General features: G+C 42.3%; 1 protein-coding gene across 1 annotated transcript in view; it reads right to left on the bottom strand.

The window, feature by feature from the left end:
* The window catches only part of LOC112106846 (cadherin-13), a 743,971-nt gene that overhangs the window by 398,142 nt on the left and 333,057 nt on the right, over positions 1-12,772 (bottom strand). The window contains exon 5 of the mRNA XM_024200308.1: positions 3,999-4,151. Within this exon, the coding sequence (XP_024056076.1) occupies positions 3,999-4,151 (153 nt within the window). The remainder of the gene's footprint in view (positions 1-3,998; positions 4,152-12,772) is intronic.

The raw sequence follows: 12,772 nt of genomic DNA, 5'->3' as shown, positions 1-12,772 counted from the left end.
TCCTTTATGACTTGGTAACATAAATCTGAATAGTAACCCCACCTGTGAACCAGGAGTCCATAGAGTGGCATTTACCTGGCAGAAACCAAAACCTGGTGCATTTGAAGCAGTGCTATTTAGCAAATATGGATATTCATATGATTGGGAAACCGCTTCCAAATGCCAAGAGACAGGGAAAGCTTCGAAACAACAGGTATTGATCACCACATGCTGGGAAACATAGTGTAACAGCTTGATGATAATGACCAGAACTGTCAGCACAGAATGGGTACATCATGCTTTTGGAAAATGAGATTTTCACTCTGGATGAGGCCACAGAAGGCAATTGCTCAGGCCTGCAGCAAGAAGTGGCAATGTGCAAATTTGGTTGCCTTTTCGGGTTTTGATTCCAACTGTTAATCTATATTAACGTAACCAAATACTGGTTATAGTATTATATTCAGGGCCGGCTCCAGGCACCCAAGCTGGTGCTTGGGGTGGCACCTGGAGGGGGGGCGGTGCGGCGCTCCGGCCGCCGGGGAGAGCGGGGCCACAGCCGGCCCTGATTATATTAAAGTCACCAAATACAACCAAGTGCACAGTCAAAGTGGTAGAAAGAGCATGTGAAATGACAAATCCAGTATGACCAAACCACATATGACAAAGAATTGCTGTAAAGTTGTTATATAGATTTTTTTAAAAAGTCATGTGTTTGAATTTCCATAGGGAAATTATGGACCAGGTGGTGATTCTGAATTCCTTCTGAGTCTTTTCTGTCAAAATGATTACTTACACTTTCTTTAACTGTTGTTCTTCAAGATGTGAAGAGGAGGCCACACATGTGCCCTGGCTTCCCTCGTGCTCTGAGCAGAGCATATAAAGGGAGGAGTCTGGCTGCTCACCCTTCAGTCCTTCATAGGATCATAGAAGATTAGGGTTGGAAGAGACCTCAGGAGGTCATCTAGTCCAAGCCCCTGCTCAAAGCAGGAACAATCCCAACATTCGTACTGGAATGTAATTGGGGAAGGTGAACATATGCAACAAATCTCAAGGATTAGTTAGTTACCAGAAGGTGAGTAACTGTTTTTTCTTCTTCAAGTGATTGCATATGTCCATTATACTGTAAGTGACTCCCAAGCTGTTATCAGTGGAGGTGAGGCTAGGAGTCTCATCAGAAGAGGGGACTGCTTTTCACACATTCACATCTTCCCTTGGTGCTGCAGTAATTGCATACTACCTAGCACACATACCAATGTCAACAATAGGGATGTTTCCTACAAAAGCAGTGGAGGTTGAATGCACCCGAGCTGAGTGAGCTGCCAACTGTTCAGGTGGTGTGATACCCTTAGCAGTACAGCACACAGCAATGTAGATGTCAATCCACTGAAAGAGCAGTTGTGCAGTAACAGGATGACCTCCCCTTCATTCTGCATAGGACACAAAGAGCTATCAAGAAAACCAAGAAGGTTTTGTTCTATACTGTGGAACACGTTGCTTTTGCGCGTGGGGGCGGAAGGACCTGTAAGAATATTGCCTGATTGAGGTGAAAATCAATACTACTCTGGAAAGAAAAATAGGGTGTGGACTAAACTGCACCTTGTCCTTGTAGGATATTGTATTTGAAGGATCAGTTACTAGGGCATGCAACTCCCCCACTCTCCTCACAGGAGTGATAGCTACTAAAAAGGTTACATACAGCAAGAGGCTAAGGGCTTGAATGGAAGTCCCATACGAACTGACAGATCTAAATTCAGGTCCCAAAGAGGAGTTGGATCCCTGACAGATAGGAATAGACTACCTAAGAGCTTTTATGAACATGTTTGCCAAAGGACTAGAGGAAACAGACCTTTCAGTAACCAGGGGCATTTCCTGTTCTACTGAATTGTGAACAAATTCACTGGAGAAATTCCCCCTACTCAAAGCTATGATCTTAGAACAGCAGTATGGGAGACAGTCATGATCCACACTGAATTATCTGCTTCAGCAGTCTGCCAGGCCATTCTGAACTCCCGGCAGGTGTGATGCTTTGAGAGTTTACTTATTCAGTATGCAGAAATTCCACTGCCTGGCTGCCTCGGGACACAGCCCATCTGAGCAGGCATCCCCACTGCTCGTTCACATAAAACACTGCTGTGGGGTGAGCACTTTCATGCTCCTGCCCTGGATGTGTGGCAGGAACTGCTGACACACTCTGGATAGTGCACATCACTCAAGAACAGTTATGTGTAGTTTGCCTTCATGAGTAGACCACAGGCCCTGAGCTTGCAGATGGCCCAAATAACACTCCCACTCGATAGCAGAAGCAGTTGTCCCAAAGATCATAGAAGGGAGAGTTAGTGACCCTGCAGGTATTGTCTTGGTTCATCCACCAATTCATGCACAACAAGACCTTGGCTGGGATTCACACTAACTTGTCCAGATGATGCACCTGATCTGAGATAGAGATGGGGTGGGAGAGGTGGGTCTCATAAGTACATGCCACCATGTGCCCCCAGAACCGGAGACAGTTCCTTGCAAAGGTTTGGGGGTAGCTTTTGAATGATGCACAAAAGTCTCATAGGAAACCATAGGCCAAGAAGCTCCCTTGCACTAACTGAGCAAGCTCCAATGCCGGGCAAAAAGCAACTTCCCAGAGGCAGGGGCACCAGAATACGGGGGGCAAAGGGGCCATGGACCCTCCCACTTTTTACCACCCATAAGGGTGAGCAACAGAGGGGAGGGGGCCGAGAGGAGTGAGCAGGAGGTGGAGCCTTGGGGAGAAGGGGTGGAGAGGAGTGAGGCAGAACTCCCACCACTCCTGATCTAAGGCACTCTTCTCTCTGCTTCTTCATTTTTGTTTTGAAGGCACAGCTGATCAGATACCTGTCTCTGACATGACCCTCAAACAGAGAGAGTGAGGAGTACTAATGGGCATCGGCTTGCAACACCCCAAGCACAGCTTGAAGCCAGGGGACCTTGCTATAGGCTCCCATGGTACCAGGGGAAGCTCAGACATGCCGCCTATCCGAACAATAAAAAAATACAATTACAACAAAGAAAAGGTGCTCAGAGGGACCAAACCAAGTACCACTAACTAACAACTAGATATCTAATTAACTTATATTAATTAGATGTTCATAGAGACATGAGGACTATAAAGCACAATACATGCTCTGACCTCTGACAGCAAGAAGGAAATGTAGGATGGCTCCACCAGTTATAGTATCAGCTCAGAGTGCAAGGGAAGCCAGGTTGCATGTGTGACTGTCCATATGTGTACAGCTAGGAAAAACTCTCTGGAAGTGGTGCACAAGGTGCGCACATACCTGCTCAACTACTTGAGCAGGTAAAATTATTATAATATATATAAAATATTCTGAAGAATTCTATCTGCCAAACACACAGATATATGCTCATGTTAACATTTTTGATAGCTCATTGGACAGAACTCCATGATTACAAAGTAGAGCTAGATAATATATTGTTCCATGGGCAGCTTGAGAAAATAAGAAGAGAAGCATAGAACTTAAATTAATCTATGTAGCGTGAAGAAAGTTTAATTGGACAGAAGGTTGCAAAACAAGGGAGGATTTGATAATACTTCCACAGCAATGTTCTCAAAGGAGATCTCTTTTTGTCCAAGCAGAACTTTGCGTTCACAAATACACAGTTTTCCCAAACTGTCTCTAGGAGACACAAAAGATAGACTTTACTGTACAAAACACAGATATTTATGTGCTGGTCTGACTCACAGCTCAGAAACAGGAAAGAAAAAGCAAGCGTTAGGAATCTGGATCCCCTCTCATTTAGAGGTAATAAATATGGTTGGTTTTCATGTGTGTGGGTGGTTATGAGAGTGAGTGTGTCCAGAAATTGCATGTGCAAGTGTTTATGTTCTGAAAATTTTATAGAAATAGTAACATGCAACATTAATCAAAACATCAAACCTGTTGTACTCTCAAAAAGCAGCAAACCTGAGCCACAGAAAAAAAGATACTTTGTGAAGACAGGGTACAGGCCATAATGCTAAGACTACTCACTTGATAAGTGGGAATTGCTTCTCTATCAAGGGACCGTGTCACCGAGATTTCCCCAGTGTTCTCATTGATTTTGAATGCTCCTTTTGGCTCTTGATCCACTCCCTTTCCAGAAAGTCGAAACTTTGATCCCTCTGTTCCGTCGCTGTCGATAACCTGTTAGGTGAAAGTAACAAGTTAGGACCCAGCTCGACTGAACTGATCAAAAAACTCTTATAAAACGTAGTAATTCAACAGAAACTATTTTAAACTTTACCCTAATGAGAAACTATATAATTAATTCCTTGACATTAAAAATGAAGCTTTTTAAAAAATAAATAATACCCCCCCCCACACACACACACACACTTTAAATCATCCAGAAAACAGAGTGAAATTTTAGTATCTAATCCTGAAAAAAATTGATGTCAATAGGATTAGGTCATGCACACCCCTCCCCCAGTTTTAAAGCAAGGAAAACCCTCCTAATTAAATATTTGAGTGCCCTGCCCAGGACATTGCTTAGCCATACAGATGGAATTCCTGTTCTTTTCATGTGTCTATTCTTGATAACACTCCCTCTTTTCTCCATTTGAGAGAAAGCCTAAACATCCTTTTCCAGGTGTGTTCCACATTAGTGGAAGCAGCATGTATAAACTCCTAGAGCTACGTGAAGTGTCTTACAACCTAGATGCTTTGCAAGCTTGTATTTACACACCAGAACCTAAAAGGATTATAAACTAATCTTGCCCTATTATGCTGACAATCTTGCCAAATCATTCTTTCCTATTGCTGTTTTCATGTTATTTTTGTTTCTACCATTTCGTTAATGTTTCCACAGAAACATTAAGTCAAATATTTATGTGCTGGTCTGAATCACAGCTTAGGAAAAAGCAAAGGAAAAGTACTGGTATTAGGAATTCTGGATCCACTCCCATTTAGAGTTAATAAATGCACAATGTCCCTGAGGAAATCCATGTTTGTTGGCCTGTTACTGTGGGTTCAGCAATGCCAGTTTGCAGATTATTGGGCAGTATGATTTTTGGCTAACCCATACAATCATTATTCCATTTTTTTATTATTTTAATTGAGAGAAAATCTGCCACAAGACAATACTCTGCAAGAAAAAGAATGTCCGAAATAAAGTTTCTCTGGGGGTCGGGAGGGCAGAATTTCTGTGTTATAAATGTGTTCCACCTTCTTTTTCTTCTTCTCAAAACATAAATGGATTCCCCATCCTCATCCAATTCTGAATATGCCACAGCAAAACACAGAGTCAGGATAGGTCCATGCAGATCTCCCCTTCCAACCAACAATCAGGCAAAGCTCGCTTGGTGTCACGGTCCTTGCTCCCTAGCAGGGCCTAGGATCCCACTTTTGTCATTTTCTTAGGAGAGGGGAGAGCTGCTGTCCTTCTGGTCTCTACACCCTCTCTTCTGGGGCTTGATTCTGCCATCAGTTCAACACATGCAACTTACACTCAAACCTACAAAACCAGAAAGTCTTTTATCTGCCCTCCCATCCCTTTCCAAATGGTAGTCCCTCCTAGAGTGCACCACTGCAACAATCAATCCCTACTAACAAGACTACGGATCAAACTGCCCACATGCTATCATGGTTCTCAGAGTGTGCACAGCTAACCTGGAGGTGAGCGGTATCAGAACAGCAGAACATCTCTCAGAGGCTCATCCTTGATGTAGCGATGGAAAGCATGGAGCACACGGAAGCCTGAAGTATCATTTTCACCTGACTGCTATTATTTGGGACTGGCAGCGACAGGACTTTAAAAAAAGTCATTTTTAAGAAGTTTTGTTTTTTTACTGTTTAATTAGCCACAAGAGGGAGCTACTACATGCTCCCAGGAATATAACAGGAACATTAACATCTTCTAATTAAGATGCTCATGTAAAGCTTCCATAAATCAAAGAAAGTGCATTTCCCAGTTCACACTAAACTCAATACAGATGAAAAGTTTAATAAAAATCAGACTTAATTTGCCATATGTTTCAGAGCTTCAACAAGAATAAGGAGGAAAGAACGGGATGACTTTCTAACATCGCTTCTCATACACTGGTTACTAAGACTAGTGTCTTAAATAGTACCATTCATGCCAAGATCTCAACGTATATCACAAAGGTGGATGTTATGATTCCCACTTTACAGATGGAGAAACCGAGGCACAGAAAAGTTAAGGCTAAAATTTTCAATACTGGGTGCTCCCAAATAAGTGGTCTGATTTTCAGGGGAGCTGAGTACCTGCAGCTAAGAATGGGCAAATCATATCAGGAGCTTGCATATGGATTTAGGAGGTCTGTAGGTACCGCAGGTTGAAAACTGCGGCTTAACATCAGGTCTCTTGATCGTTAGTCTCCTATTTTATCTATTAGCTTACACTGCATTGGGTATTTAAGAGTACAAACATTATTTGAGTATAATGGAAACTTATTATTTACTCCAGAAATTAAAAACTTTCTTAGCAATAACTTATAAGAAGCCAAATAGAGCCAGGTTTTACAAGATGCTGAGTTCCTCTTGTGAGGTGCAAGTCACCCTCAGCTGCCATTAATTTCAATGGGATTTGAGAGTTCCCAAAACCGTGCAGAGGATCCAGATCTCAGTGATCATAGAATCATAGGACTGGAAGGGACCTCAAGACATCTAGTCCAGTCCCCTGCACTCATGGCATGACTAAGTATTATCTAGACCATCCCTGACAGGTGTTTGTCTAATGTACTCTTAAAAATCTCCAATGATGGAGATTCCACAACCTCCCTAGGCAATTTATTCCATTACTTAACCACCCAGACAGTTAGGAAGTTTTTCCTATTGTCCAATCTAACCCTCCATTGCTGCAATTTAAGCCCATTGCTTCTTGTCCTATCCTCAGCGGTTAAGAACAAAATTTTTTCCCCCTTCTCTTGTAAAAACCTTTTATGTACCTGAAAACTGTTATGTCCCCTCTCAGTCTTCTCTTTTCCAGACTAAACAAACCCAATTTTTTCAATCTTCCCTCATAGGTCATGTTTTCTAGACCTTTAGTAATTTTTGTTGCTCTTCTCTTTCTCCAACTTGTTCACATCTTTTCTGAAATGTGGTGCCCAGAACTGGACACAATACTCCAGTTGAGGCTAAATCAGCGCAGAGCAGAGCAGAGCAGAGCAGAGCAGAAGAATTATTTCTTCTTTCTTACAAAACTCCTGCTTATTCATCCCAGAATGATGTTTGGTTTTTTTGCAACAGTGTTACACTGTTGACTCATATTTAGCTTGTCATCCACTATGGCCACCAGATCCCTTTCCGCAGTACTCCTTCTAGGCCAGTGATGGGCAACCTGCAGCCCGAGGGCTGCAGGGACATGTTGGCCGTCGCTTCCCGCAGCTCCCATTGGCCGGCAACGGCGAACTGTGACTACTGGAAGCTGTGGGTGGCCATGCCTGCGGACAGTTTGTAAACAAACTGTCTGGTGGCCCACCAGTGGAGTACCCTGACGAGCCGCGTGCCACAGGTTGCCCACCACTGTCCTACGCAGTCATTTCCCATTTTGTATGTGTACAACTGATTGTTTCTTCCTAAGTAGAGTACTTTGCATTTGTGCTTATTGAATTTCATCATATTTACTTCAGACCATTTCTCCAGTTTGTCCAGATCATTTTGAATTATAATCCTATCTTCCAAACCACGTGCAACACCTCCCAGCTTAGTATCATCCACAAACTTTATAATTGTACTCTCTATGCCAGGGGTCGGCAACGTTCGGCACGCGGCTCGCCAGGGTAAGCACCCTGGCGGGCCGGGCCAGTTTTATTTACCTGCTGACGTGGCAGGTTCGGCCGATCGCGGCCCCCACTGGCCGTGGTTCACCGTCCCGGGCCAATGGGGGCGGCGGGAAACCACGGCCAGCACATCGCTCGCCCGTGCCGCTTCTCGCCGCCCCCATTGGCCCGGGACGGCGAACCGCGGCCAGTGGAGGCCGTGATCGGCCGAACCTGCCGCGTCAGCAGGTAAATAAAGCTGGCCCGGCCCGCCAGGGAGCTGTGTGTCGAACGTTGCCAACCCCTGTTCTATGCCATTAGCTAAATCATTGATGAAGATATTAACAGAACAAGACCCAGAACTGATACCTGCGGGACCCCACTCATTATGTCCTTCCAGCATGACTGTGAACCACTGATAACTACTCTCTGTGAACAGTTATGCACCCACCTTTTAGTAGCTCCATCTAGGTTGCATATCCCCGATTTGTTTATGAGAAAGTCATGCAAGACAGTATCAAAAGATTTACTGCAATCAAGATATACCACATCTACCACTTTCCCCCTATCCACAAGGCTTGTTACCTTGTCAAAGAAAGCTATCAGATTGGTTTGACACAATTTGTTCTTGACAAATCCATGTGGACTGTGACTTATTGCCTTATTATATTCTAGATGTTTGCAAATTGATTGCTTTATTATTTGCTCCATTATCTTTCCGGGTACAGAAGTTAAGCTGAGTGGTCTGTAATTTCCCGGGTTGTCCTTATGTCCCTTTTTATAGATTTCAGAAGATTGGAAAGGGCAAATATAGTGCCAATCTCTCCTGTCTTCCATGACTTTTCAAAGATAATTGCTAATGGCTCAGATATCTCCTCAGTCGGCTCCTTGAGTATTCTAGGATTCATTTAATCAGGCCCTGGTGACTTGAAGACATCTAACTTGTCTAAGTTATTTTTAATTTGTTCTTTCCCTTTTTTAGCCTCTGATCCTACCTCATTTTCACTGGCATTCACTATGTTAGACAGCCAATCGCTACCAACTTTCTTGTTAAAAAACGAAACAAAGAAGTCATTAAGCACCTCTGTCATTTCCACATTTTCTGTTATTGTCCCCTCCACCCCAATTGAGTACGTACATACCAATAATGTTATAGTAATACTTGTTCAGCTGGCCCTGAAATCCCAATGCCTTCTGCACACAGAAGACCCAAAATATGGCTATTAATTACACAGCGTACTCTGGTTTTATATTGTTTTAATGTTTAGCGGGAATTTCAATCCTTAAAACAAGGTATTGACAAAGCTGTATAAAGAGTATGACTAGCCTGAAGGGGAAGGATGGTCCAGTGGTTAGGGGACTATAGGGAAACCTGTGCTTTATTCCTAATTTCGCAACAAACTTTCTATGTGACCTTGGGAAAGCCACTTCTCTTCTCTTGCCTCAATTCCCCATATGCAAAATGGGGATAAAAGCACTTCCCTACCTATCATTAAGGAGGTCATATAAGAAGTGCCTTAGATAGACGAAAAGGAAAGACACTTAAGACAAAGTGCTTAGGATCATGATGACTCACACCACTCTGTAGAAAATGGAATGTTCCTGAGTTGGTAAAAGCTGCCTCTTGGCTGAAACATATTTAACAAACATGATTTTTCAGCAGACTGTGTGTCCCATCCAGCTAAGCTCATTTCAACCCTGTGATCCCTCAGTTGTTACGGGCTTATCACAGTAATAAATCAGATTATTCTCAAAAAAGAGAGATAAAAGCAACAGCACCACCACATACCCCAAGAGAGAAATATTTTTACAGTTCTGCAACTTCAGCAATTCTGCCATCAACAACATTTATTCCATGTTACGAAGCATGGAAGTGTCATTACTTAATAGTAGTTCACATGAAATATTTCCTGAATTTCTAAATCCTTACCACTGGCTATCTGTATTTCAGAGATGCATCATTTCAGCCCTGCAAAGGGGCTCTAGATCAGCTCCCAATGCAGTGCCCATGTAGGGGATGAGACTTTGAAAGCGATCTAAATTAACTAGACTGCTTTGAATATCTTGACTATAATGCTTGCACCAGTAACTCAACCAGGCTAAATTCTAATTTTTTGCTTGCAGTTTAATTAATTAGTTTAATTGCCTGCAGTTTAATGTAATTTTTGCCTGCAGATAACCCACAAAAAATGTGCTTGCTATTAAAGGGTGAGAAATTGGCCCATAACATGAATACTTGATCCCAGACACCAAATCAACTCTTGTGAAAACCCAGGAATGAAAGAAAAGGAAAAGGTCAAGTTAATGTTTTTTTCAGTAGTATGGCGGGAACTGGGGAACACGGTACTTTCTTCCTTCCTTGAATATCTGCGTTGACTATAAATATTTTACCTGGCTTTGTTGAAAAACTTAGTAAACACTTCCCTGTATTTCAGAGAAAGGCTAGTTTACACAGTTAGTGAACAAACAGGCACATTTGAACTTTGCAAAGAAAACTGTAACTCAGTTATTTTAATTTTAAAACTACATTTCCCTTTGCAAGCTTAATTAGATTCTCAGCCTCTACTCAATGTCACATCCCTAAGGGTCAGTTTTAATTGGGAGAAACATGTGACTGGAGCGTGTTTTAATTTCACACTTTCAAGTGTATAATAAAAAGGCAATGTCTATTGGGCAAAAGCTTCTTTTCCAAAATTAGCCATTCCTTTTTGGACTTCTTTGGGCTACATTTTGTATTGGTTCTTTTTGCTACTACCTAAAAACAAAAAAAGTGACTATTGGGTAGGCTTTTCTTTGCAGCTTATAAATTAAAGACAACATGACACAAACTATTATATTGCATAATGCAGCTGGAAACATCTTTGGAAATTGAAGTCCACTTTACAGATATATAAAAGTGCTAAGATATGCCTATACATAAATAAATTGAACTTGGAAACTATTTTTTCTAGCGGTCATCACGAAATAGGAATGTATCTCTTTCTCCAATATTGCAATTATCTGTTCATACATTTTGGATAACTAAAATAAAATGAATTATGAAAATGAAAAGACAAACTTGTTCCCAATATTATATTTACCCTCCTCTAATTATAAACCTGTTTGGCATGGAAGACATCTTTGGAAACTAAGATCTAGTGCACATGCTCAGTGCCTCTTGAGCAAGCTGCATATGTGCTTGCAAATCTGATTGGGAGAGAATTTATAGCAACCTTATATAAACATCTCCAGCACCTGCCAGATCCAAATGGAGAATCTAATTCATAAAGGCAAATTATCATGTGTCTGACTTTAAGCCATGTGAAGTGCATCATGTGCCATATATCGACATCAAAGTGGCATTTGATTCAGTTGACGGGTCAGCACTTTGGCTCACACTGAAAGGAGATGGAGTTCCAGACCCTCTGCTAACTCTGGTACACCGATCTTCACACTTGTATCAAATGAGAGTTGTGTTGGTTCATGGTTTTCAATGTGTTTTTACACAATCTCTGGTATGCAGCACGGTTGCATTCTCACCCTGACACTATTCTGTCTAGCTATCGGCTGGATATTAGGACTTGCCCTTCACACATCAGAATCCAGGTTGGTCAAGAAACATTCACCAACCAACACCATGCAGATGATGGTGCCCTGCTTGTGGAGAAGTCAGAGAATTTTAACCCTGCCCGGCAAGATCTCCAAAACGCCACCCACACTATGGGGTTAAAGTTCTCATGACAGTAGACCAAGGTCCAGAACCTCAGAGCTGGGCCACCAAAACCCCCAGTTCAGGTGAGGGTGAGATCTTGGAAAGCATTGATGAGTTCCTCTACCTAGGCTGCAAGCAGAGTTCAAACAGTTGCAGCAAAACAGACACACATTCTTTCACGAATAGGTCTCGCTGCCTCCTGCATTAATCCCATGCTTTTGCATCCGTAAGCATGATGTCTTTGTCTCTGTGCATATTCAGGACCCATCAAACTTGTGTACTACCTGTATTGCTATACAGAAACCTAGACCCTCTTACAGGCAGACATGGAGCAGTAGAGACATTCCATATGTCATGTCAGCATCAAATCCTGAGACTAAAGTGGTTTGATTTTGTGCAAAATGTCATAATTTCACAGTGATTTGGCCTTCCTTCCATTAATCATTATATTCAACAGCAGCATCGTATGATTTTTTGGCAATGTTACCCAGATGCATAATAACACCCCAGCACACCATGCTTTCAAACAAAGGGATGAATGCCCTGACTATCTACCATCACCGACAGAGAGAATTGTGGCTTTGGAGGATTTAGCCAGATCTGGGAACTTTACTACACAATGCCTGGTGTGACACCTTCAACCATGGTCACGCTGGATGGCACAACAATAGTCAGTAAACTACGTGTGTTTGATAATTTTAAGCACATGAATTCAAGGGGCCTATACACATGCTCAGAATTAGTCACATGCTGAATCATGTTGCTGAATCAAACCCTGTAGCTGGAAAACAGGTCATTACAAACATTATACATTTTACCCTGAACAGGATTCATCCTCATTTATGAATCAGAAATTTACCAAGGCAATTAAATTCCACAAACCTTTCAGCAAAATGACTTGGTTGGAGTCCCAAATCCCGAAGTAATCATTTTAACAAACTATGTTTCTAAACAACCAGGCCCTTGTTTTCAAGAGTGTCTTTTTGGTATAAATCATCCAAAGATCCTCTTTTGAAATGCAGCCAAAAAGTATCTTCTGAATGTAATGGTCATGAATTGCAACAGGGAAAATACCACAGCAGAGGTTTTAAACCAAGAAGAACTTTGAATCAAGTTTGAGTAAGAGATACAGGGTGTCACGAATCTGTCCTTGGCAGAGTGCCCCTGTTAGGAGCTACATGGAGAACACAAGTGTGAGGATCCAAAATGGCCCCACTCCAACAGCTCCTGCTGGCTGGGTTAGTCTAGCAAGGCTGGTGCTCTATCCTCTGGCTAAGGTCTGGTGACTGTTTTTTCCCCTTTCAGGGTACCAGGGGAAACAAATGAAACAGTCCGCAGTCAACAAAAGAGGTTAA

This window comes from Terrapene carolina, unplaced genomic scaffold, assembly GCF_002925995.2.
Source record: "Terrapene carolina triunguis isolate 2854851 unplaced genomic scaffold, T_m_triunguis-2.0 Scaffold33891, whole genome shotgun sequence".
Classification (NCBI taxonomy): Eukaryota; Metazoa; Chordata; order Testudines; family Emydidae; genus Terrapene; species Terrapene triunguis.
Note: the sequence above shows the minus strand (reverse complement) of the source record. Positions and strands in the feature narration are given on the sequence as shown.